General features: G+C 41.5%; 1 protein-coding gene across 1 annotated transcript; it reads left to right on the top strand.

The window, feature by feature from the left end:
- Positions 1–24,252: 24,252 nt before the first annotated feature.
- LOC148012211 (nuclear transport factor 2-like) lies at positions 24,253–25,545 on the top strand. Its single transcript, XM_087669125.1, has 3 exons — positions 24,253–24,351; positions 24,646–25,305; positions 25,366–25,545. Exons 1-3 carry the CDS (start codon positions 24,253–24,255, stop codon positions 25,543–25,545), a joined length of 939 nt encoding a protein of 312 aa, XP_087525251.1.
- The last annotated feature ends 1,851 nt before the right edge of the window (positions 25,546–27,396 follow it).

Here is a 27,396-nt window from a genome sequence, read left to right as displayed (position 1 = left end):
TAGACTTTAAAACAAAAAAATTAGTTCATGTCCTTGTGTTCATGCTTTGGCAAAGTGGTTTGTTTTGTGTTGGCGAGGCAAACGAGCTTGGATCCGTCTAGCTAGCTGACTTCAATGCATCAAAATCTATAAACTTGTCCACTATCATATAATTTTTTGCTCTCAAATCACATAGCTGCTTCATAACACCAAACCTTATGGGGATTAAATGGGGGGACAAACAGACTCCGATCGACAAAGCGAGACTTGTGGTGGGTTCTTGCCATCAAAATCCATCTAGAAAAACTCCAACTCATTGATCTGTACCGTTTCCTTTTGCATGAAACATTGGTCTTTTACATCCTCATGGGCTCATTTCCGCTTGAAAAAGGGCTTTAAAAATCCACTTTCAGTTTTTCCTCTAATATAATGGCATGCCTTGGCTATCACTAAATGGATTTCTTATTACACATTCTCTATTTAATAAATTTATGTCAATAAATTAATGACTCACTTTTCTTTAAGTGTTGATGATGATCTAGCATGGCCATGAGACCATTTAGATACCAGTATTCCTAGTGCATCACTTAATGGGGTGATTAGACCATTGTGATGGGGATATTTGGTACATGCAGTACAAGTTATAAAGGGGGAAGGAAGTGTTTGCCAAGTGTAAGAGTGTACAGAAGAACCAAGGAGTTACACATAAATGAAGATGTATTGAGTTCTAAGAAGAGAAAGTGCATTAGCATTGTGTATATGTATCTATGTCTCATCTATGTGTGCATTCGGGGACGCATGGGAACATTTACTTGTGTATAGTGAGCATTGCATTCCTTTGGGGTCATCCTCTCCCTTTTAAGTCAAGGTATAAGGTATTTTCTTTCATTAAGAAAGACGAGAGAGGTAATTCTCTCACTAAGAAAGACAAGAGACGTGATCCTCTAGAAGTGAGGAGAGAAGTGATTTTCTCTTTCTAAGGTCTAAGATGACACAAGCTTTTGTGGGAAGTCAATCTTAAGGTTGATGCCCAAGGCAATCTAATGAACTCTCCTTATTTATGGCTCAAGGTGGCTGCATGGACCACAAGTTAAGAGTACAGTTTAAAAAAATATTTTTTAAATAAAATAGACATGGTGAATCCATTTTTAAAATATCTTGTGATAGAAATCCGATCTCTAAAAACGGCCCGTGCTAGTTATTGGAAACAACAAGATCTACAACTTTTGTGTTGGACATTTTCCAATCCAAACAACATACAGATAGATATCTCAAAATTCATGCTACAAAGTAGGTCCTGGAACAGCCACATCTCGCATGAAGATCAACATTTCAAATCTTGGCACTCAAGTCTCTCTCCAAGAAGAGAAGCTCTTGAAAGCCTATAAAAGAGGAGGATGTAAAATATTACACGGCGCAACGAACAAAATCTGAGAAAGAGATAGAGAGTACACAACAGATAAGAAGAGAATCACTAAATTCTTTAACTCCAAACAACTGATACAAAGATGGCTCTGTCCACCCGTGCGCTTCCACTGTGTGAAGCTTAGATGGCAATCTAGATAGAAGATAGGTGAAGAGCTTAAGGCTAGCTGGAACAACAACTCTGATTGGGTGAAAGATGAGTGATCGATGGCTGTGAAGGGGTTTAGCTTTTATAGCCTGCGAAGGCGGTGAGGTTGGCCTGACCCCGACCTACCATATAAGCCTACACTAGTCGACCAAGGAATATTCCAGGGAATATTCCCTTTACCATCGGGCCGGGGGCGCTGCCCCCGGACCCCCGCTAGGGGGGCCACTGGCCCCCCTGGGACCCCCTAGCCAGGGGCCACTTCCGCGGCCCCCAGACCCCACAAGAGGGGCCCCTTTTACCTCCCTTACCCCACAACTCGATGCAATGCACCTCAAGTTGCTACCAGCTTAACCACTCCGTCTAACCCAAAGGTTAGACCCACAATGGTCACCTTTTTGCCATCCGATCACATAGGCCTCATCTGATATACAATTTAGGACTCAACCAATGTCCAGGCTCACATTTGGCTTCTCCTCATAATGGGGGCCTTACAACTTTGAGCACACCATGGATCATTGGTAGCACCTAATGAGGGTGGGGCATTGATCATATCTAACAGAGGCTCTCCTTGGGTGTGGGAGGGGTAAAGGAAGCATCAGTTTGCATGCATCTAAGAGGAGGAGAGAAGGTGCAAGTGCCATGGAAGCCCTGCTAAAATCAAGGTTCAAGAGAAGGAGAGAAGGTGCAAGTGTTGCGGAAGCTCTACTGAAATCAAGTTCCAAGAGGAGAAGAGAAGGTGCAAGTGTTGTGGAAGCTCTGCTAAAATCAAGCTCCAAGAGGAAAGCCCTACACATATTGTGTTAGAAGATAGGCATAGGAACCCACCGTAAGTAAGGATGTACAAGGGCAGATGGGTGTGAATAGCTTGAAAGGCAGGGGAAACCCTAACCCTAGCCAGGTAGAAGCTATATAAACAGCCTATGGGTCACTGTCAAGGTGTGAGAGTGTACCCAAGTTGTACTTTGAGCTCTCTTCTCCCTCTTGTGCACACATTCCAATGCTTGCCTCTCTGATATTTTCACATGGTATCAGAGCCATCTTTGATGGGTGAGCTTCCCATAGCTCTATCTCAGTTAAGTGCACAAGAAGAACTTCATTTTTTCTTCCTATCTTCTTCACCTCCATAGCCAATTCTCTGGACCCCATGACCTTGGTGGACTTGTTGCATGCATATGAGGGCATTTCAGCTCCTGTTATCTTTTGGAAACCTTCACTTCACCTCAAGATGTAGTTGTGTGGCATGTGAGAACTCGACATTGGGCAGGGAGGAGCAAGACATTGCAGGTTTTCTCAGAACGACTCAGTTTTGAGCAGTTTGCAGTTCCTATCGCAATGCGGCCTGTAGCAGGCGCAATGCTGGTGGTGACCATGGGGCTTTGATAGTCCCCCCAAGTGGGCTGTCTCAACCGAAGACGGTTTCCTGAAACTCTTATTCTACTACTCCCAAAGTCAAACCCTACTTGTGGGTTTCATGGCAGCCATAGCTACAAGCTTGAAAGCTTGACCTTCTTGTTTTTTTTTTTCATCTTCTGCTATCACTAATAGTGATTTTAATCACTGATTATCTCTTCCAGAGTCAATTACTAATCTAGGAACTCCATTTTAGAGGTTCTTTCACTTGGTAGGGCATCGCCAAGCTCATCAAGTCCAACATCTACCATCTCTAGTAGCATAAACTAGAGATGAGTGCTTGTAAGCACTAAAGCACATTGCTCAATCATTTTACTGTTGGTATTTACTCAGTCTGCATTTTTCATCAAAAAATTAAAACCATTAAGTGCTCTACTTCATTTTGTAAGGCTATGTGTACAACCATAAACACATAGACTCCTAAACTTGTGTTTCTTGCTGCATATCATGTGTGGTTTCTTTCAAATATCTTAGTCAATGAAATCAGAGAGACTATAATATTTTCGTTAAAAAAATATTACTAATTTAACTTTCCACAACCCGTGTGAAACTCATGCAAAGGTCAATTCCGGCATAGGAGTTACCGATGGTGCAATTTTTAAACTGTACGCGAGGTATCATGACTCTCCACTGGCAAAAAGGGACCGAGGTTTAAAAACTTGCGTAACCGCAGGTGAAGTCCCTCTTGGGAGGAGGTCAAGAGGATAATGATAGGTTTATTGCAAAAAAAAATATTGTTTATCTTCCCCCAACCGAAGCGTGGCTGAGGGAAGGGGATGGGCTATAATGTGAAATTGAGGAGGTGGAAGGGAGGATAACATGCAGGGGGCCACGTAGGGGAGGGAACCCTCCCCCCCTTGTCCTATTTAAACACCCTCCAAGGGGGAAGGTGGAGAGAAAGGAGAGATATAAGGTTGCCATTGCAGTTGGAGAGAAGGAGGCTACGACCTGACTGTGGGAGCTTCCATTGTAGGGGTGAAAGAGGGGAGAGCTGAGGAATCTACGCCACGAGGAAAAGTGGGAGCTGCTAGGTGCTGTACGGGCCGCCACTGGCCATTCAATGCCGTCTTTACACCACCCTCCATGATGACTATTGATTTCCCCCCCTTTTTCCACGTGGGTTCAGCTGTCCAGAAGCTTCTTGGAGGCTTCTAAGAGGGCTCTCTAAGCCCCCTTTCACATTGCATTCCCACAAGCAAATTTTAACCCCGGGTTTTAAACCCCCCTTCCCATTTGATCTCCTTAAGTCCACTCTACCCTCCCGATTTAAAGCCTCCCATTGCATCCACCACAAGCAATCTTTATCTCCAGATTTAAAGGCCCTTCCCGTGGATTCCCCACACAAGTCCATATAACCCTGGTTTTTTTTAAAGCCCTCCCATTGCATCCATCACAAGCCCAATCTCCTTGCCGGGTTTAAGGGCCCTTCCCATTGAACCCTCTAAAAGACAACTTTTCTTCCCTCCGAGCTTCGAGTAGGAAGCCTATAAGGCTTCCCCATTAGATCCTCAAATAAGCCCATCCCGGCTTTGAAGAAGAGGGGTTTCTCTAAACCCTTCCCACTCGAATTCCCCCATAAACCCATCTCTAATTTTTCCTCCACATTCCCTCTCCACAAAGATCTTTTTCCCCGGAACTTCTATGAAAGGAAGGAGAAGTTCATAAGTCCCCATTTCTGCAAAGCCCATAAAACCTTTCCTAGCCAGAATTTCAAGGAGAAGAATCTCTCAAACCTCCGTTTTAGCAAGGCTTTTGCAAGAACCCTCTCATGAATCCCTCTTTTCCAAAAGAAAGAAGGCCCAAGATCCGAACCCTGAGGCCTTCCAAAGCCCAATTCCGCAAGTCGGTACTTCGGACAAGGAAGCCGTACCTCAAAGGGAATTGCGCGTACGAGGGAGATGGGCCAAGATCATAAGAGTGCGGCCAAGGCAAGAAGATCGAATTCACGATGGCCCCTAAAAAGGCACAAGGCGCAACCGCAAGAGGATCATCTCCTAATATTCATGTGGACATTTCAACGAACCCACAAGTCCAGGTTTTCTTCCTATTTCTTGATTTACGTCGAAGTATTGCAATCATGCATGGTTAAATCATGTGGACATTTCACCGAACCCACAAGTCCAGGTTTTCTTCCTATTTCTTGATTTACATCGAAGTATTGCAATCATGCATGGTTAATTCATGGAATTAGGATGCACTTATGCTTGTCAAATCCACCTAGTTTGATGAGAATGAATTACATTGGCTATTTTTAAAAGAAATAACTCACGATTGAAGATTGGTCACTTGTATTTTTCAATGGAATGAACGAAAGATGTCTATGCATTTTTAGCACGTTGCTTCTGTGTATTGCGAAGTAATGAATCTAGAATAACTAATGACTATCATTAGAAAGTGGAGATTAGTATTATACACCTTCAATTGGGCATGGAAAGATTGAATCACATGTCACATTATTAGGCAAATCTTTCTTCTTAATGATTCATTAAGAAAGTTGCTAACAATCGTAGGAAATTGCAAGGCATGGAAATGATTCTAGGGCTGCATGAAGTAGGCTAACTCTAGTCAATTGGCATAAATCTCATTCAACTGCTTAGTAGTTACGAAAGGTTGGGTAATGCTCAATCAGCGTACGAATATTTCATTCAGAAATGAATTTAGGGAAAGGCCGCTGCATGGTTTGTTAACATAAAACCTTAAAAGCTTAGTAGCATGAGTAGTGAATGCGTGTCCTTGTAGGATCAATGGAAGTTATGCGAATTTTAACATGTGCTTGGTCTTAACAAGAAAAGTTAGGGATTGCGAATCTAGAGGAAATGAATCGCATACTTACATGAATTACGATGTAATGCAACTAGTTTTTCCCCTCTTTGATCAAGACAATATCTTTAGCAGTAGTTCATCCTTGTAGTAAGACAAGTAAAATAGATTACCCAAACACCTAACCCACGCAACAACTTTGTCCCTACCCAAAGCAATGGCTAAAATCTCCGTTGTTTCCACTACAACGAGCCGGGTCATTTCAAGAGGCAATGTCCCAACCTTGGCGGAGGACATCGTCAAGCACCTTTCCAAGGAGCTGGCTATGGCTAGGGAGTCGCCACCCGAGGCAGAGGAAGAAGCGCCTGCGTTGCCAACAGGAAAATGTGCAAAGAAGAAGATCCGACCATGGAAGCAGAGTTTGAAAGGGTGATAGTCCATGCCGCTCTTCACAAGAAAGGCCCGAATCGCCAGTTTTCGGTGATTCAAACACCATTGGACTATCAAGGTAAAGGTTTCAAGACCTTGATTGATTGTGGTAGTACACATTCCTTTATCTCACCAGCTTGTGCAAGAAGATTAGGAATAGCCACAGTAGAAGCACCTACCTTGCTTGTGGAATTAGCAAATGGTCGTGAGGTCACTTGTATGAGGAAAACTGCTAAGGTGGAATTCTTTCTAGGAGGAAAGATGACTTTGGTCAAATTCAGAGTCATGAACCTAGGTATCCACGAGTGTTTACTCAAAATGGATTGGCTTAAACCTAAGGATGTCCACATTCATTGTGGAAAGGGCCAAGTTTCCTTTCGAGACTCTAAAGGGGAATTGGTCACAACTCAAGGTGAGGCTGGAAAGCCAAAAATTCAATTGCCAAAGCATCTCGGATTATAAAGGGAGTTAGAAAGGGACTACCTATCTACTTGATTAAGCTCAATAAGTTAGATCAGAAGCAGGAGTCTAGTGAAGAACATTCATGGCTAAAGGAGTACGTGGATGTATTTCCTGAAGAGTTGACAGAACTCCTACATCAAATAGAAGTGGATCATGAGATCAAGCTAGTGCCAGGAGCTGTGCCAATTGCAAAGAGACCTTATAGAATGTCCATCCCAAAAGCAATTGAGCTGAAGGAAAAACTCAAGAAAATGCTAGATCATGGTTACATCCGTCCTAGCAGTTCACCATGGGGAGCTCCAGTACTATTCCAGAAAAAGAAAGATGGAATGCTTCAACTGTGTATTGATTATAGAGTGTTGAATCAATCAACTGTTAAGAACAAGTACCCTATTCCTAGAATAGTTGAGCTTCTTGATCGTCTTCAGGGTGCGAAGATCTTCTCCAAGATTGATCTCAGGTCTGGTTACTATCAGATAAGGATCAAGGAAGAAGATATCCTAAAGATGGCCTTCAACACAAGATATGTACACTTTGAGTTCCTAGTTATGTCATTCCGACTCACGAATGCGCTTGCCACCTTGAACAGGTTAATGCAGGATATCTTTAGGCCATATCTTGATGACTTCGTACTCCTCTTCTTTGACGACACCTTAGTCTATTCCAAATAGGAAGAAGATCATGAACCCCAACTTCGGATTGTCCTTGAGACAATGAGGGCACATAAGCTCTATGCTAAGATGAAGAAGTGTGCATTCTTCAAATGTCAGATTGAATGTATGGGATTCACTGTATCAGCGGAAGGAATCTCAGTGGATTCAGCCAAAGTCAGAGATGTTCTAGAATGGCCAATACCAACAACTGTCAAAGAAATACACAGTTCTCTTGGATTGACAGGATGGTATAGGGTCTTCATCAAAAACTATGCTTTGATTGCAGCACCTCTGATGGACTTACTGAAGAAGCAAACATCCATTTCCAAACAATCTAGATTTGATAGATTGAAGCAAAGTTTGGTATCAACACCTATCCTAAAACTTCCAAACCTTAGTAAGGAGTTCGAGGTAGTAACTAATGATAGCACACTTGCCTTAGGATGTGTGCTCATGCAAGAAGGTCACCTTGTAGCATACTCTTCAAGGAAACTGAAGAGCCATGAGAAGAATTATGCTACCCATGATCTAGATTTGTTAGTTGTCATCCATGCTCTATACCTTTGGAGACACTACCTATTGGGTAACAAGTTTACTCTAGTGACTGATCATAAAAGTCTCAAGTGGATCTTTACCCAGAACGAGCTCAACATGAGGCAACATTGATGGATTGAAGTGCTGGAGGAGTATGATTTTGAAATCAAATACCGACCTAGAAAGGAGAATGTAGTTCGATACACTCAGTCGCAAGGCATTCCTTAATTCTCTAATCTTGCAAAATCCATCAACAGCTAGATCTCTAGCTACAAAGGTATCTATGCCAAACAACCCAATACTTGAGCTAGCTAGAGAAGAAGCATTCCATGATCTAGCCTATCAAAAGATGCTAAGGGAGATCCCTATCAAGGACCAGGACCAAAAGCTACAGGCTAAATATCATGAATTCTCTATCAATAGTGGACTTATCTACTATAGAGCGAGATTATGTATACCGACAAGCTAGTCACTTAAGCAGAAGATTCTATGGGAAGCTCATGATTCCCCTTTCTTAAGACATCCTGGCTATGCCAAGACTCTCAATGCAGTTAGGAGGAGCTACTATTGGGAGAGGCTTAAAGGTGACGTTCTCTAATATGTCACTGAGTGTTTGCCTTGTCAACGTATCAAAGCCAAACATGTCAAAATGCCAGGAAAGTTGCAACCACTTGACATTCCCTAGATGAAATGGGAATTCCTCAGTATGGACTTTGTTGTTGGCCTACCCCAAGTTCAGGGATGATACAATTCCATCATGGTTGTGGTTGACATGCTTACTAAGGTTGCACACCTTATTTCTATTAAGACAAACTATAAAGCTTCAGACATTGCAAGGTTGTTTATCAAGGAGATATTCAAGCTACATGGGTTACCTAGAAGAATCATTAGTGATTGTGATTCTCTCTTCACATCACACTTCTAGAGAGCTATATTTGAAGCCATTGGGACTCAACTCTGTTTTAGTATAGCTTACCATCCCCAAACTGATGGCCAAACAGAGGGAGTTAATAAATTTATCGAGGATATACTTAGGGCACACTGCTGCCGTGAACCAAAAAGGTGGATTCAATACTTGCCTTTGGTTGAATTTGCCTACAATGCTTCTTACCAACAAAGCATTCAGATGACCACTTTTCAAGCATTGTATGATCATGACTGTCGAAGTCCCTAAACTTCTCAGATCCAACCTTGAGGGTTGAAGCTTCAAGGCAGATGCTAGAAGAGATGGATGACCAAATAAAGTCAATAAGATAGGAAATCCAAGCCGCCAAGGATAGACAAAAGGCATACGCGGATTTGAAGCGTCAAGATAGAATCTTCGAGGAAGGAGACATGGTCTTCATTTGCATCAAGATAGAATCTTCGAGGAAAGAGACATGGTCTTCATTTGCGTGTGCCCAAAGAAGAGTTCCCTATCCTTAGGAGATTGCAAGAAGCTAAGTCCAAGGTATTGTGGACCATACAAGATCCTCAAGTGCCTAGGACCTAATGCTTATAGATTGCAACTCCCTGAGAACCTAAAGGTTCATAATGTATTCCATATCAGCCTATTGAAGAAGTATGTACCTAATCCTAGCCATGTACTTGATGATTAACAAATTGTAATGCCTAGCTAAGGAGTCCTTGAGCTTTGGCCTCAGACAGGATCTTAGATATTAGGGAGAGACAACCCTTGGATGGATGAAAGCACTCTCAACCAACAATATCCCCAGTTCATCTCAAGATGAGGACATCTTGATTCCTCCAAGGGGGAGAGAATGTAATATTTCCGTTAAAAAAATATTACTAGTCCGAATTTTCACAACCCACGTGAAACTCACGCAAAGGTCAATTTTGGCATTGGAGTTACCGACGGTGCAATCTTTAAACTGTACAAGAGGTATCATGACTCTCCACTGGCAAAACGGGACTGAGGTTTAAAAACCCACATAACTGCAGGTGAACTCCCTCTTGGGAGGAGGTCAAGAGGATAATGATAGGTTTATTGCAAAAATTTATTATTATTTATCTTCCCCCAGCCGAAGCATGGCTGAGGGAAGGGGATGGGCTATAATGGGAAATTGAGGAGGTGGAAGAGAGGATAGCATGTAGGGGGCCATGTAGGGGAGGGAACCCTCCCCCCCCTTGTCCTATATAAACACCCTCTAAGGGGGAAGGTGGGGAGAAAGTAGAGATATAACAGTACCATTGTAGTTGGAGAGAAGGAGGCCGCGACCTGACTGTGGGAGCTTCCATTGTAGGGGTGAAAGAGGGGAGAGCTGAGGAATCTGCGCCGCGAGGAGAAGAGGGAACTGCCAGCTACCATGCGGGCTGCCACTTGCCATTCCATGCCGTCTTTACACCGCCCTCCATGATGACTATTGATTTCCCTCCCCTTTTTCCACGTGGGTTCAGCTGCCCAGAAGTTTCTTGGAAGCTTCTAAGAGGGCTCTCTAAGCCCCCTTTCCCATTGCATTCCCACAAGCAAATTTTAACCCCGGGTTTTAAACCCCCCTTCCCATTTGATCTCCTTAAGTCCACTCTACCCTCCCAGTTTAAAGCCTCCCATTGCATCCACCACAAGCAATATTTATCTCCGAATTTAAAGGCCCTTCCCATGGATTCCCCAAACAAGTCCATATTACCCCGGTTTTTTTTAAAGCCCTCCCATTGCATCCATCACAAGTCCAATCTCCTTGCCGGGTTTAAGGGCCCTTCCCATTGAACCCTCTAAAAGACAACTTTTCTTCCCTCCGAGCTTCGAGTAGGAAGCCTATAAGGCTTCCCCATTAGATCCTCAAATAAGCCCATCCCGGCTTTGAAGAAGAGGGGTTTCTCTAAACCCTTCCCGGCTTTGAAGAAGCCCATCCCGGCTTTGAAGAAGAGGGGTTTCTCTAAACCCTTCCCACTCGAATTCCCCCATAAACCCATCTCTAATTTTTCCTCCACATTCCCTTTCCACAAAGATATTTTTCCTCAGAACTTCTATGAAAGGAAGGAGAAGTTCATAAGTCCCCATTTCTGCAAAGCCCATAAAACCATTCCTAGCTGGAATTTCAAGGAGAAGAATCTCTCAAGCCTCCGTTTCCGCAAGGCTTTTGCAAGAACCCTCTCACGAATCCCTCTTTTCCGAAAGAAAGAAGGCCCAAGCTCCGAACCCTAAGGCCTTCCTAAGCCCAATTCCACAAGTCGGTATTTTGGACAAGGAAGTCGTACCTCAAAGGGAATTGTGCGTACGAGGGAGACGGGCCAAGATCATAAGACTGCGGCCAAGGCAAGAAGGTCAAATTCACAATGGCCCCTAAAAAGGCACAAGGCGCAACCACAGGAGGATCATCTCCTAATTTTCATGTGGACATTTCACCGAACCCACAAGTCCAGGTTTTCTTCCTATTTCTTGATTTACGTCAAAGTATTGCAATCATGCATGGTTAATTCATGGAATTAGGATGCACTTATGCTTGCCAAATCCACCTAGTTTGATGAGAATGAATTACGTTGGCTATTTTTAAAAGAAATAACTCACGATTGAAGATTGGTCACTTGTATTTTTCAATGGAATGAACGAAAGATGTCAATGCATTTTTAGCAAGTTGCTTCTGTGCATTGCAAAGTAACGAATCTAGAATAACTAATGACTATCATTACAAAGTCCAGATTATTGTTATACACCTTCGATTGGGCATGGAAAGATTAAATCGCATGCCGCATTATTAGAAAAAACTTTCTTCTTAATGATTCATTAAGAAAGTTGCTAACAATCGTAGGAAATCGCAAGGCATGGAAATGATTCTAGGGTTGCATGAAGTAGGTTAACTCTAGTCAATTGGCATAAATCTCATTCAACTGCATAGTAGTTAGGAAAGGTTGCATAATGCTCAATTAGCATACGAATATTTCATTCAAAAATGAAGTTAGGGAAAGGCTGCATGGTTTGTTAACATAAAACCTTGAAAGCTTAGTAGCATGAGTTGTGAATGCATGTCCTAGTAGGATCAATGGAAGCTATGCGAATTTTAACATGTGCTTGTTCTTAACAAGAAAAGTTAGGGATTGCGAATCTAGGAAATGAATCACATACTTACATGAATTACGACGTAATGCAACTAGTTTTTCCGGCCCTCTTTGATCAAGACAATATCTTGGGCAGTAGTCGTCCTTGTAGTAAGACAAGTAAAGTAGATTACCTAAATGCCTAACCCTCAAAGGATTCGCTTAGGATGGTTAAATTGATACAATATACTCGAAGTGCTAACTAGGGTTTAGCACATTAAGGACTTGGCCTAGACGCACTAATTGCCAAGTCGAAACTCTCATAACCCTAAGTCTTGCCCACATTCACAGAATGTAGGGACAATAGGACGTACTTGTAGGAAATGATTTAGGGTTTCTACCCTAAGGATCACTCGTTAAAAAGATGAAACTCCGATTGAGTTGAAACCCTTGGACTGACGATGTCGGCCTAGTGCAATCGGGAATGGATTGGATATGAAGACACCCTAAACCCAGTTTCCTATCTAATCAAGATTCCGTGATTAGAAGACGCCATTCGATGGGTAAAATAGTCCCATGGATTAGATGCGACACTTGTGCAACAAGTTGCAGAGTCGCATGATCTTGTGGTTTGATCACAAGAGAATGGCTAATTCCTCGGAATGAGATTCGCAGATTCTTGCGCAAGTTTATCTTGCAAGAGGATGAGTAGTCGTCCTGATATAGCACCTTTCTTGGAAAAAGTGACCAAGATAAGGGAATTAGATATTTGCTTAGAAGCAAAGGACCAATCAATAATTTGGAGCAAAATATTTACTGTTAATAGAACTTAAGGTATTGGTTAAAGTTGGGTTAATAGGGTACGGCCCTAACCCAAGGACATACGGGTTAACAAACAAACCCTTGGGGATCTTGCCGAGTCGCAATTGATCCCGGATCGAATGATGGATGCATTCAGAGATAAGGATTCACTCCTTAGCTGTTGGCCAAATAACGACCACTGGAAATGATTGTGTTTGTAACAGTTTAAAGAGCACTATTTGCTTTGTTTGCTCAATGAACTAAAGGATGAAAAGATATCTAATGCTTCAGGTTGAAGGCCTGAAGGGAGAGGCAGCCTCAGTTACCCCCGACTGTTTGCCTGACCCTAACCAAGGGGGTTGTTAGCTGTGCCGGGAAGGTGGACCGAACCCATCACGAGAGGTCTCTCCGTTGAGTGCTACTTGGAGCAGGAGGACCCTTGGGTACCAAGGGGGCTCTGGTCGTAAATCCCTTGCCTTCCGGGCCTTGCACAAGAGGCCAACGTGACTGGAGATTGGATCTCGAGGCCTGCATACTAGTCTATGGGTAGAATCTTGGAATATTAATCCCTGTAGATTGCTAGATAGCCTTTAGGTGGATTATGGATAAGCCTACGGACTGGACTCTATAAATGTATTCCAAAGATAAATATGATAACTTGTTGAAAAGAAACTTGTTTGACATTGCTTTTCTATGTCAAGTGCTAAGATTACGTGAAGGAACTGGTGCCTAACGGGTTAATTAAGGAAGTTGCTTGATGCATGTCCAACTAAATGTGATAGGTAATTAGACAACTAAAACAACTTGCGAAAAGTGCGTCCGTGTGCTACGGATGGGTGGTCCCGGTTGGCCGGGAACTTTTCTCAATCATGATGGACAGCAAGGAGATCATTTCAAAGGAAATGAATAGCAAGTTCGCTGACCTAGAGTCTAGGTTATAATAATCCCACTTTACGCTATTTTAGGGGAACGGAATGGGACTATGCCTTATGGCAGAGAGGTCGAGCTTTGCATCCCTCTCATTTCCCATTCTCTTGAACCAAGTGCAGTGTGAATCTGCTTCGACCCTGGCATTTTTGTATAAAATAGTTCTCTCCGGGTTTGACGCTAGTTGTCGTTTAGGAAATGACCATGAGGGGAAACCCTGATTCAGGTCGATCCTAAGTGGAAACGGCCAGAATACTTTGGCTACATGGCAGATGCGGAAAGTCCTAGATTGCAAACCCCGTAACATTCCATATGAGTGTCGGACGGAGCTTTCTAAATCTCCTTTCTGATGGACTGCTAAGACGTGTCCTGAAGGGAACACGTGGACACATTACAAAGATGAGTGTCATTGTACTCTCCTCAGAGTCATAAGCAACAAGCATTGAAATCATAGACTGTCCTTATCCAACACAAGGTTCATCTACTAAACCATACCACAAGGAGGAGCCAAAAGTCCAATCTAGGTTCACATCATTGAAGCGTAAAAAGACCATTAAACCTTGGAAGAAGATTGCACATAAGAAAGGACACCAAAGTCATATTTTGAAGTACTACATATGTATGATTTTTAGCCTTTCTCTTCATTGCAAATTTGAATATCAATTGTTTGTAAGGGTGCCCTTGATTTGCTTCAGCATTCATTAGCAAGTTTGTAAGGGACTCGACACTATGCTTGTCTTAGCAAGTGGTAAGACCTTCCCAATGGCCACAATAGATGCTGATGTCCACCCGCAAATTCGTAAATTTGATGGCAAAGATCTTCACCCATGGCAAGTACTTATCAAGTACAAGATGATGGAGAGAGGGTATTGGCCTCTCATTCAAGGCATTAGAGCTGTAAACTCTGCAAATTTAGTTGATGTAGAGGATAACCAACGTTCCCAAAAAATCATCATGTTACACTTAGATGAGTCCTTGATTCATCATGTTGATCAACTAAATACTACTAAAGAAAAACAGGATGAGCTTGAAAAGATCTATGGAGCCATTGGTAAAAGTACTAAAATCTTCCTTGAAATTGAATTTTTTAGCTTGGAATATAAATCAGGAGAAGACTTGGAAAATTTTGTTTCTCACATGAAAGGTCTCATGGCCCAACTTGCCTCAGTACAAGCTCCATCCATGAAGAGGAATCTATTGCTATTCTCCTAAAAGCTGTGAAAAATGTGTTTCCTACCCTTGTAACCACTCTTACCAACATTCAAAATCCTACCTTGGCAAGTGCCATCAAATACTCTTTGGATGAAGAAAAGATGAATCACAAAGGAGGCATATTGTAAGAAAAAATGGCATATTGTAAACGACTGTGGGAAGTAGTATCCTGAAAAAATAAAATGTAACAAATGCAAGAAGACAAGGCATATCACTAGTAAATCCCCCAACATTCCTGAAGTACCCAAAGAACTAGTGGCCAACTATGTCTCAAATCCATCTGATGATCAACTTTTTTGAGTCTCTAAACCATCTACCTATAAAAAATCTTGTATCTTGATCTATAAAGGCATCCCATTTGTTTTTTGGGGGGGGGGTCTTACATGCTTTGTAATCCAAGGCCGCCCTGGCATTGAGGGGGGATGTTAGAAGATAGGCATAGGAACCCACCGTAAGTAATGGTGTATGAGGGAAAATGGGTGTGAATAGATTGAAGGATAGGGGAAACCCTAACCCTAGCTAGGCAAAGGCCATATAAACAACCTATGGGTCACTATCAAGGTGCGATAGAGTGTACCCAAGTTGTACTTTTAAGCAACTTAGTAAACAAGATTTTGTTCTTGTACTTTGATCTCTCTTATCCCTCTTGTGCACACATTCCAATGCTTTCCTCTATGATATTTTCACATATTGTGTAGGAGAGAAGAAGAGACTCAAGAAGGATCGAAAGGTGCCAACTTCCAAGTTGTGCAAGTGTTAGCCAGTTGTATACTGTGAAAGGAACCGTGATCTTGTTCCCCATATCTACAAGTTAAGAGCTGGTTTATGTGTAACGGAGGGGCTTTCTACTTGTCAATAATATAGATCCACAAGGGGGGGATTGGCCCTTCTTCGAGTCCCTGGTGTGTTGTCAATCTCTCTATCTCTCTCTCTCTCTCTCTCTACATATTTCTTTTCTCTCGTATGTTCTCTCGCTATGTTAGCATAATATTTACCATATATCCTTTAATTATATAACAAATTTGAGCGTGTATCTCGGATCTTATAACACGATTTCTATTCAAGAAACATTGTGCACAACCAATCATTACCCTAGAGTTTATGCAACAAGTATGTTGGAACCCATGGTAGTCATAGCATTGACTAATGATCATGCTAAAGCCACAATACCATGGTAAAGTACCAACACACAATGGAATATTAGGCATCATAGGACATTGAAAACCTTAGTCGTTAAGGGCAAACCACTACTCAAGAGACATGATACCAAAGCTCTAAATAATGCAAATATACTTGTTTTAGGAAAGGGGCAAAAGCTCCAACCTAAAATTATTAGGGAATTGCCTATGGATGGTAAAGGGATAGAAGATTATTTGAGAAATAACTAGAATGATATGCTAAAAGTTATAGGACTCCCTAGACCACTCTGTCAGTTAGCAATGAAAAGGCAATTCCATGGAGCAATTAACCTTCATACACCAATAAAGGTGGAAATAGAAGAGATTAGAGGCCTTAAGATGATGGGATTAGGTCAAGATGAATATGAAGATCTAGATGACCTAGTATTGTGTTGAGATATGAGCTCCACTTGTGATACGCCAAGGTGACCGTTGTGTATTTATGTCACCGACTTGTCAGTTACAGACGCGGTTGGTACACCGCCCATGAATAATAGCTACATGATAGCTATCCTTATCTACTCTAGTTCGTGGCTCAGTTAGTATGCCACCTTAGTTAGTTGAGTTTGGTTTGAGACCCATATATAGGGTTCTTCTATTTCTTTGTACTTGAGTTCTTTTGGCTTACACAACTAAGAAGAGGAAAACTGTTTTCAGCCTCCACCTCTGTGAGTATTCCCCCATTGTGCAAGCAAGAAAGCTACAAGTGAGACTCCTTCCTTCTCTCCCACAATCTTGACATCTTGATCCCAAAGAAGAGGACTAAATGCCCTCCTCCTTATAGGGATCACCTAGTATTTTATGGGTTGTCAAGAGGATCCAACACTCCATTTGAAAGAATATGACCTAACTTTCCTTACAAGTGGATTCAATGATATACATTAGATGCTTGTATTCTCAAGTATCCCAAAGGGGAAGGCAAGGAAATGGTATTGGATCCCTTCAAGAGGGTGAATCAAAGCATTTGATGAATTATGTGATAAATTCCTAAAAGAGTATAAGAAGAAGGTTCCCATGACCTAGTCCTTGGGGCAAGTTATGTTGATTAGACAAGAGTCATACACCTTCGTCAAAGAGTACACAAGAGCCTTCAATAACATCCTGAAGCTTTGGCCAAGGAAAGTTAGTCAATTACCACAAGATGTGCTTGCTAAACTCTTTGTCAGTGGCTTGGAAATAAACACACAATTCCAAATTAGGATGAGAAACCCTAAGTTATTGAGGGAGGCAAAGGTTTAAGCATATGACCCTAAGTTATTGAAGGGGGCAAAGGTTTAAGCAGATGATTATGAGATATATATTCAGAGGTGTTGGGAGAGCTATTGGAGTTTTTCCTGCACCCTTGAAACTCATATAGATTGGAAATATTTTGATGAATGTTAGTTATATTGGAGGTGCAAATAAGAGGCATACTAGGGAGAATCTTGGCATTAACTATGATGATCCCAAGGCCTCGGAACCCTGACATCCTAGTGCTACCAATCCTATGTTCCAAAGCCATGAGCTAGATGGAAATCACTGTGGATACCACTCGAAGCATAGTTGATGCATGCTATCATGTGGAGGCCACCTCAACTATTGGGAGCCCAAGTGATAGGAAATCTAGGATTCAGGATGTTCCAAACATATTTAGGGTTGGATCTAGTAAAAGCATCTGATTTAGGGGGAGTGATAGGCAGAAAGTGAGCCGAGATAGATCACTCATCATGAAAGAATATACAAATAGAAAAAGTGGTGGCATCCAGGCAAGCCATGCAATGATAAAAAGGAGATGGATTTGGAGACCCAAAACCTCTAAAAGTGTGGCTGATGGATTAAATGAAAATCAAAGAGTTCCAAGTGTACATACGATAGCCATTTCCCAAGTGGATGAGACTAGAGGCCATAATGATACATCTAACAATGTGCACCACTATGGGATGCGTATAAGTGATGGGCCTAAGATTAAAGCCCTACCTAGTGTTTGGGCTATAACAAAGACACATATAATCACCCAAATAGGGAAGGTTTGAATTAGCCTAAATCCATGGATCTCTCACAAGGAGGGGTCTTTGGGAAGCTTGAATGGCCAATCTATTTGAATGATAAGACAGTTGTGCCCAATGAGGTAATTCCATTAGCTAATAGTACCCAAGAAGAGATAGCCCACATTGATCTTATATTAGTGGAAAGGCTTGGATTGGTGGATAAACAAGAGTCCAAGATTAAATTTTGATGATCACATTGTAGTGAGCTAGCTTGCATATATGGCATGAGTCTAGCCCTTGCATTTTGTGGAATTTTGGCTAGTCTGAAAGGGATGCAATGTATATGCCAAGAAAACCATGTGTTTGATGTATTAAAATAAACGATTCTCATTAGGCCAACACATCTACCTACAAATGAAAAACTAGAAGTGGTAGAGGAAAGGGTTGTGGGCAATTGAATACTATTGAAATTCTAATTTTATGCATAACTTTACATATAGGGTTTGATTGTTTTAAGTTTTCAAAGAAGGACATTAGAATGAATTACTTTGTTGCTACCTTAACAATGACCCATTGCGTTAAGGTGAAATCATGAAAAGAATTACTTGTGCACAATCCACACTGTTTGATCTATAAGTTTACATCTTTATGCACTTAAGGGAATTCACATTTGCATTGTATTACATCTACATGGTATCAAAAAAACAAATATTGGATGCACATTACTTGCTTGTAAATATTTGACCCACATTGAGTGCGAGGTTCCCTCTATCATACATTTCCCTTTGGGGCCTGATTCAATAAGGATTGAATTATATCTTGGAACGAACATTAAAAGAGGACTATGTTGCGTACGTGTTATATGTTGGAATGGTATATCTCGGGGCCAACTCCCGAGATGTAGGAGAGTCATATTGGGGCCACAAAAATCAACTAGGGGTGCTGCCTATGTACATGATATGAGGTGCTAGCACCAATTTGGTTGGAAATTCCAATTGCTTGAAGTCAAGAAGGACAACATGTTGGACTAAACTTTAGAAATAGTATCTACATTTTGTTAAATCAGTTCATAGTATCCATATGCTCTTGGGTCGCAAGACTATGGGGTGTTTTGGTTGAACATAGAGGCCCAGCTAAAGCCTTAGGACTAGTGTCACACCCATTTTTTAGTCCCGACATTAGCATTATACAAATAGGCGAAGGCCCAAACTACGATGGGCTAAATGCACAAATGGCACACTTGCCCATCCACCACAAAACCTCTTAAGCAACACATATGTGCCCATAAGCTAGCAGGAGGTAAAAACTAGATCAAGTACAAAGATGCTCAACATGTGAACATTCAATGGATTTATCACCCAAAAGTTACATCCACTACTAATAAGATTTTCCATACTATCTCCAATGCACCAACCATTACACAAATGGAGAACCACACGCTTCCTAAACCAGAAGCTCAATCACAGGTGACAAATAACAAACACTCCAATGACCACCTTATAGCGAAGGCAACCATAGCTAAGCAATCTAGTCGATTCAAACCTTGGGGAAGTTACTATATGTATATCCTCGAGGTCTATTTATAAATATCCTTATCTATGAATTTTTCTTGAATAAAACATAACCCTTTTCTATTCAATCTATAAATAACCCATTTATATTACACCCTTCTATATGTAAAAATGTATAAAAAATGGTATTTAAAAAATATATTATTTTGAACACATGTGATGCACACATATTCATGAGCAACTTAGCCAAGAGTCAAACACCAGCTACCCATAGACCTTAAACTATTTGTCAACGTTGATCCATTCTTGAATTTTCATTTGATATGGCCATGAATATGGGAGATGACTTAGTGACCTGTATTAGACAATTGGACTCATCTTTTGTGCTCTTGCTAGAAGCTATGAATGCTTGGACCTAGACATGCTTGAGAAACAGATAGCAAATGACATCTGCTCCTTGTCTTGTTCTTGGGATGAATTTGAAATCATATTCATAGAACTTTCCATGATTGCAAAAGACTTTATTTCCATTGAAATCTCTCAAGAAAAGACTTAAACCAATGGTTAATCATTTCCTTCAAGAAAATAGAGTTCTAATATCACCCAATGAGCTTGATAAGTTGAAAAAGCTAGATAAATTCAAATCCAATTTCCTATGAAAATGGTACACTCTCTAGATCCATTGGAACAAGAGGGTTGTCAAAGCATGACCAATGCAGAGCAAAGACACACCATCAAGACTTTTGAATATGATCCCACTTATGTGGCCCCAACTTTGTTTAGAGTATTGGCCATGATACAAACAAGACGATTAGAAGGCAATATCATGTTGAATCCATACTTACATAGGATCCTAACAAAAGAAGAACTTCATGTTGCTAGCAGAATGAACTTAGGTAATCTCTTGGCCAATGTATTAACTTATATCACACATGTGGGCATTCTCCCATAAGACATGGATTGCCATGCTACATTGGAGTATAATCCAAACTTCTACAATTAGCTAGACTTGGAACACTAAAGTATTGAAATGTCAGATGTGGAACATGGCACGAGCTATGGAGGGAAGATGAAGGCTAGACTCATGTTGACATAGAGAGTATAGAGACAACTCTTACACAAGTGAATTAGGCTCCAAGATAGAAGTTTGGACTCATAAACACAATCTTTTGTATGGAATGACAATGCCAATGACATTAACTGAAAGAGGGAAATATCATGATATTGTATTACTCATTATGAAAGTGATAGTCAAGTACAGTGCTTTATAGAAGGTCCATAGGTAGCAGTTTGCACCACTGTGCTTATGGGATTGAGGACCTCTTCCTAGACCGCTACTATTTTCCTTGCCCACTACTCCATACAAAGAGACTGTCACATGGGTGTGATGGCATATTTCTCAATACTCCTCAATTACAACCGTAAAGAAAGCACTAAGTGTACAGAGGTTGTCATGAGTAGAACCTTGCTAAGTGTGGGTATGCCACAAACATGGTAAACACCACAGGCTATTGCAGAAAAGGCTGTGTAGGTACCAAAAAACATGGCTAACACCCAAGGGCTATTACAAGGCCTCAATAAGTGTGTAGGGGTTGTTATGCATAGGCTACATGAGAAGTTTTACAAGGCATATGTCAAGAGTATTAATGGCAAGTACATTCAATAAAAAATTCTAGTAAAAATTTGGGTCAAGGACTGGCAGGCCCTTGTGGTTTTCTTCATTTTTGGATTTTCTTCTAGCATTGTTCTTTTGGTCTTGATTTTTCACTGCTTTGCTTGTGTTGATCATTTGGTCTTCTTCTTCGTGGTCTTGTTTTTCTTCGTCTTCTTCTTTATGGTCCTTGCTTTCATTGGTCTTCATGTCCATGTCCCCCTCTAGCAAAGGTATCATCATCTTTGAGGCAGTAGAAATGTCTTCAAAGTCTTCAAATAAGGTCATTGATTTCACTTTAGAACAAGTTGGAATCAACATAAAATGAGTGAGATGAGACCATCAGTGACTTGATTCTTGAATGTGTCAAAGGGCACAAGAAATAGTAGTGTTAAACAACAATAGCTAGTATTACGAGATACTATATAGTTGAAGTTTGATGATGCTTGAATGTCTTGTTGAGAAAGTCTTCAATAGATCTTCAAAAAATATTCTTCTTGAATTTATACTTGTTGGAAAATGAGTTGAGATTTAGCTTAGAGAGAGTGGCAAACATCCAATGGAGTGAGAAGATTGAGAAGAGTGAGGTGGAAGGGGAGCTTGATGATGCTCCTTGATGCTCTTCCAAATCTTCCAAGTTTTCAAGATCTCCCAAAAATCTCCAAGGATCTTTCCTTCCTTGATGTGTGGAACTGATGAGTAGATCAGTGAATCAGAGTAGCAATAGTTAGTTTGAGTGGCACAAGGAGAGAAAATGAAGTGAGAGATGAGCTTGATCTCAAAAAGCTATGGCTACCCACTTTAGGGTTTCTGTACCCAACTAGTTTTTCTCAGATTTAAGCTGATATAGGAGATCATTTAGGAAGCCCTCTAAGTGGAAGAAAGCTTAGAGGTAGAGCTTTAGTTACCCTATGATCACGGTGCATATCGCGCGCTACATGCATAGAGAGCAGGCTGTATGAACATCACATGCATAGTTTTGAACAACAACCACAATTTTTGGCAATGTTGAGCGCTTATGTGATATAGAGTAGCTCCCTAAGTCAGAGAAAAAATATCTAGAAAAAAGCAAGTTGAAATATGCTCTGGTTTGAGAGATCCACAAGCTCAAAGTCAGGGAGGTGCTATTCTCGCTATCATAGACATGAAATTCAAGATGAAGATGAAGTTGACAATGGAGTCATGAGCTGGATTTGAGCTAACCTTACATTAAGAGGGACTAAGAGAGAAAAGAAGGGAGTCATGGTAGCCATAGCTACAAGCTTGAAAGCTTGACCTTCTTGTTTTTTTTTTCATCTTTTACTCTCACTAATAGTGATTTTAATCACTGATTATCTCTTCCAGAGCCAGTTACTAATCTGGGAACTCCATTTTAGAGGTTCTTTCACTTGGTAGGGCATCACCAAGCTCATCAAGACCAACATCTACCATCTCTAGTATCATAAACTAGAGATGAGTGCTTGTAAGCACTAAAGCACATTGCTCAATCATTTTGTTGTTGGTATTTACTCAATCTGAGTTTTTCATCAAAAAATTAAAACCATTAAGTGCTCTACTTCATTTTGTAAGGCTATGTGTACAATTGTAAACACATAGACCATCCTATCCTAAACTTGTGTTTCTTACTGCATATCATGTGTGGTTTCTTTCAAATATCTTGGTCAATGAAATCAGAGAGATGAGTGTCATTGTACTCTCCTCAGAGTCATCAGCAAACAAGCATTGAAATCATAGACTGTCCTTATCCAACACAAGGTTCATCTACTAAACCATATCACAAGGAGGAGCCAAAAGTCCAATCTAGGTTCACATCATTGAAGCGTAAAAAGACCATTAAACCTTGGAAGAAGATTGCACATAAGAAAGGACTACCAAAGTCATTTTTGAAGTACTACATATGTATGATTTTTAGCCTTTCTCTTCATTGCAAATTTGAATATCAATTGTTTGTAAGGGTGCCCTTGATTTGCTTCAACATTCATTAGCAAGTTTGTAAGGGAATGGACATTGTGCTTGTCTTAGCAAGTGGTAAGACCTTCCCAATGGCCATAATAGATGTTGATGTCCACCCTCAAATTCGTAAATTTGATGGCAAAGATCTGCACCCATGGCAAGTACTTATCAATTACAAGATGATCGAGAGAGGGTATTGGCCTCTCATTCAAGGCATTAAAGCTATAAACTCTGCAAATCTAGTTGATGTAGAGGATGACCAACATGCCCAAGAAATCATCATGTTACACTTAGATGAGTCCTTGATTCATCATGTTGATCAACTAAATACTGCTAAAGAAAAAGAGGATGAGCTTGAAAAGATCTATGGATCCATTGGTAAAAATACTAAAATCTTCCTTAAAATTGAAATTTTTAGCTTGGAATATAAATCAGGAGAAGACTTGGGAAAATTCATTTATCACATGAAAGGTCTCATGGCCCAACTTGCCTCAGTACAAGCTCCATCCATGAAGAGGATGCTATTGCTATTCTCCTAAAAGCTATGAAAAATGTGTTTCCTACCCTTGTAACCACTCTTACCAACATTCAAAATCCTACCTTGGCAAGTGCCATCCAATCCTCTTTGGATGAAGAAAAGAGGAATCACAAAGAAGGCAGCACCAGTCAGGCATCTTCAACTTCCCGTGATCAAGTTTTGGTACATACAGTTCTCACTAAATGTTCTTTTTGTAAGAAAAAAGGGCATATTGTAAACAACGGTTGGAAGAAGTATCCTGAAAAAATAAAAAGTTAAAAATGCAAGAAGACAAGGCATATCACTAGTAAATGCCCCAACATTCCTGAAGTACCCAAAGAACTAGTGGCCAACTATGCCTCAAATGTTAGCTATATATAGTCTGTCTATATATAGCACCCCAGGTCCCCTCTATATATTCCTATGATGTGTGCTCAGTTGAACACTTCTGGGGTTCCACCTCCGGTGTCTCATATCTCTCTTCTCTCCTCTTTTCCTTTCGTCTCTCATCTTCCTCACAGTTTCCAACATGGTATGAGAGCTTGCACCTGTGTACTCCAAAAACACCTTCACATCGTATCCGCTGTACTTCCATATCCAAGTTCTTGTTTTAGGCTTTGGGACCTCTGTCTCAACAACCGTGGCCTGTCCACGGACCCCCATCAATCTAGCCACCCTCAATTGTCTCTGATTTTTGGAAGGGAGGCCCTGGACGAGCAATTGCAAACGCGTGCCGGTGTTGTCAGCTGCTAGCAGAGACATGCGAGCAGAGAGGTGCAAGAAGCTGATTGTTGTGGTTGGCTCGGCTGCTTCTGCTTCCCTTGCTGCTGCAGATGCAGCAGCTGCTGTGGGATTGCAGGTGAGGAAAGAAACCATGGTTGGGAGGGATTTCGATGGGATCGGATCGAACATGTCGCAAGCCTCCGCCCCGCTGCCTTGTTCCTCTGTATGAGGACCGCGGCTTCCTACCCTCCCTTCGCTTGGATCGCCATATTTGCCTTCTCAGCCAGATCTCCATAATTTCCTTCGCTTGGATCGCCATATTTGCCTTCTCTGCCACTCCCATTCCTGCGGTGCCTCTTCAAAATCGTCCTCCATGCCTGTTCCCGTCCCTTTATAGGTTCCGTTCGATTGCCATTGGTCTTCTTAAAAGGCACACTCACTATCTATGGAGCCCGCCTCTGGAGCACCTGTCACTGCAGTACTAGTCGGGGAAGCCTTTGCCAAGCAGTATTATAATGTGCTTGAGCTCCATTCTCAACACGTGCACCGGTTTTACATGGATTCAAGCCACCTCACCCGTTTTGGTGGCTCTGTTTTTGTTCTGGTCATTGGTATAATGTACAGGGACAACAACATTCAAAACTTCGTGCAAAGCTTTTTCCTGGCTCCTCATGAGAGAGGGTATTATATTCTCAATGACATATTTAGATTCTTGGATGTTGATCCTAGTAATGGTGTGCACAGCATGTTGGAAGGATTGCACATATCGCAAGATGCAGATAATGAAGCCCTAATTCATGGAGCTACTATCCATGATGAAGCAGTGGTGAGCAATTATATGCATGGTTATTCTGATCATGATATATACAGTGATCTCAAGGAGGCTGCTATAGATGACAGGGGCCTTCATCAGCAAGAAGAGACATTTGCACCTGAGAGACTTGTGCCCAGGGAGAAGCTTTTTACCAGTGAGGATCTTCAGGTTGGACGTTTGGAAGATGCCTCAGCTGAAAAAAGATCATATGCCTCTATTTTACGGTCTACAAAGGAATCAAACATGAGAAGTTCACAAGCTCCAGCCTCAAATCCTGTTCATCAGTAGGTAGAGCAACAAGTTCTATCATACCAGCTGAGTAACTACTTTGCTCAGGTTTCTGGGCGACATCAGCAGGTAGAGCAACAAGTTCTATCATACCATCTGAGTAACTACTCTGCTCAAGTTTCTCGGCGATCCTCAGAGGAACCTATACTGGCTGACAATGAAGGTGAGATCAAGTCTGTTTACATTAGGAATTTGCCTACAAGAATCATAGACTCTGAACTTGAATGACCAAGAGGTGGATATGGAAGACCTGCCTACAGAATGGATCTATGACTCCAATGTCGTCTTCTGCTCCTATGTCTACTTCTACCCCTATCATTTCTTCTCTTCCTTAGCGAGTTACTTGGCCTATGCCAGTGCCTACAGTTTCTAATCCTCCCATTCCTCCTGTTCCTAGACTGATGCCGGCTCCTTCTACTCCGAAATCATCCGCTCCTTTGGTTCCTTCCTCTCTTGATGACATAATCAAAGGCATAACAGATTTGAAACTAGAGTCAGTTAAAGCAGAATTGGTGGGAAAATTAAAAGAGCACTTTGCCTCGACCGCGCCTACTATTTCTTCTAGTGCTCCTAGCGCACCTAGGAGAGATCGAAGATGTATTTGGTGTGATAGTATAGACCATCAGCATTGCAGGGATTGCGAATCTTTTCAAGATGCAAGGAGGAAGAATTTGGTATTTTGGGGACAAGATGGAAAAATCTGGTTGATTGAAACAGGAGCTCTGCTTGCTACCAATTTTGGGAAAGGCGGAATGAAGAAATTAGTGGATGACATGGCTGCGCGTACTTCTTATGTGGCAGCTAGAGGAGATGCCTCTGCATATGGAGTCTAAATTGAGAAAGGGTCAGAGAATCAGTCAGCATTATGGACCTATGCTATAGAGACATCAAAAAAGGAAAAAATCCAGCAGACTGTTTTGATTAGTGCAGGTTGTAGCATCAGATTTGAGACAGGTTGGGATTCGCCTGTTGATAGGTACACTATTTATGCCTACTTGGCTAAATCTCAGGGAGCAGATGTACTTGTTGAGGAGAAGCATAAGAGAGATGAAGAGAATCCAAATGCAACTAAAAAGACTAGAGGGGGTGAGTTTGTTACTCCACCTACTGCAGGGCTATCTTCGAGACCAGGGCCAGAACGACAAATGGAGGATGCTCAAAAGAAAGAAAAGAGGCAGGAACCTAGAAAGAGAAAGCAGCTAGGATTTAGATTAATGTCCAATATTGAGACATCTATGAACATGAAGAAAATCTTTAATGACAAGATACTTAGCAGTGAGGTGGCTTTTACTATTTTTGAGGTTTTGGGCGTTGGATGTGGATGAGGATGAGGTTATGGTCAAGAATGCTTCTGTTTTTCCACAGATACAGAAGAGGGTTTAGCCTATGCATTATGCTGAAACTGATGAGCCTATTTTGGTACCGCGCAGTCACTTTTCGTGGAGTCATTAGGCTAGGGCAACTACAGAAACAATGGTAAAAATTGGAGAGAAATAGGTGCCTTATGTTGCTTTGGTGGATCATGGTTCAGAGATTAATCTCATAGTTCGTGGAGTTTATGAAAGTAATAGATGGCCTATGGATGCAGAGCATGGGTGGCGTATGAGAGCCGCCAACAACACTACAGGTGATTTGTATGCTGCATGCCCCAGTGTCAGGATTTCTGTTGGAGATGTAGAGGGGAGGATTTTCATTTCTTTGTGTAGGATTCATGCTCTTACCCCATAATCCTAGGACAACTATTCATCACAGAGATGTGCATGGAGACGAAAGTAATGGATGACGGGTCTGCTTATGCATGGATTCGCAATAAAGATGGTATGAGAGTAGTCCAATTTATGACAGTGTGTGCAAATCATGCTAGAAACAAGGATACTCTTCGAGATGCACCTTTGCCCACTGCAAGGGATTCGGATTTTCATTAGGTATCGATGTCCCGCGAGAAGATGGTGGTATAAAGCAGAGGAGGTTGGAGTTCCAGCAGTGTTTTCTCCTCCAATTTTGTTGGAATTTCAGCAAACAGTTCGATGAGTTATCAGAAAAATTCTGAGTTGCCTAGAGCTGCCAGGTAGTACATAT

The sequence above is a fragment of the Lygodium microphyllum genome, chromosome 27, assembly GCF_053477565.2.
Source record: "Lygodium microphyllum isolate KBCC chromosome 27, Lygodium_microphyllum_v1.1.10, whole genome shotgun sequence".
Lineage (NCBI taxonomy): Eukaryota > Viridiplantae > Streptophyta > Polypodiopsida > Schizaeales > Lygodiaceae > Lygodium > Lygodium microphyllum.
This window is presented reverse-complemented; position numbering and strand designations above follow the sequence as displayed.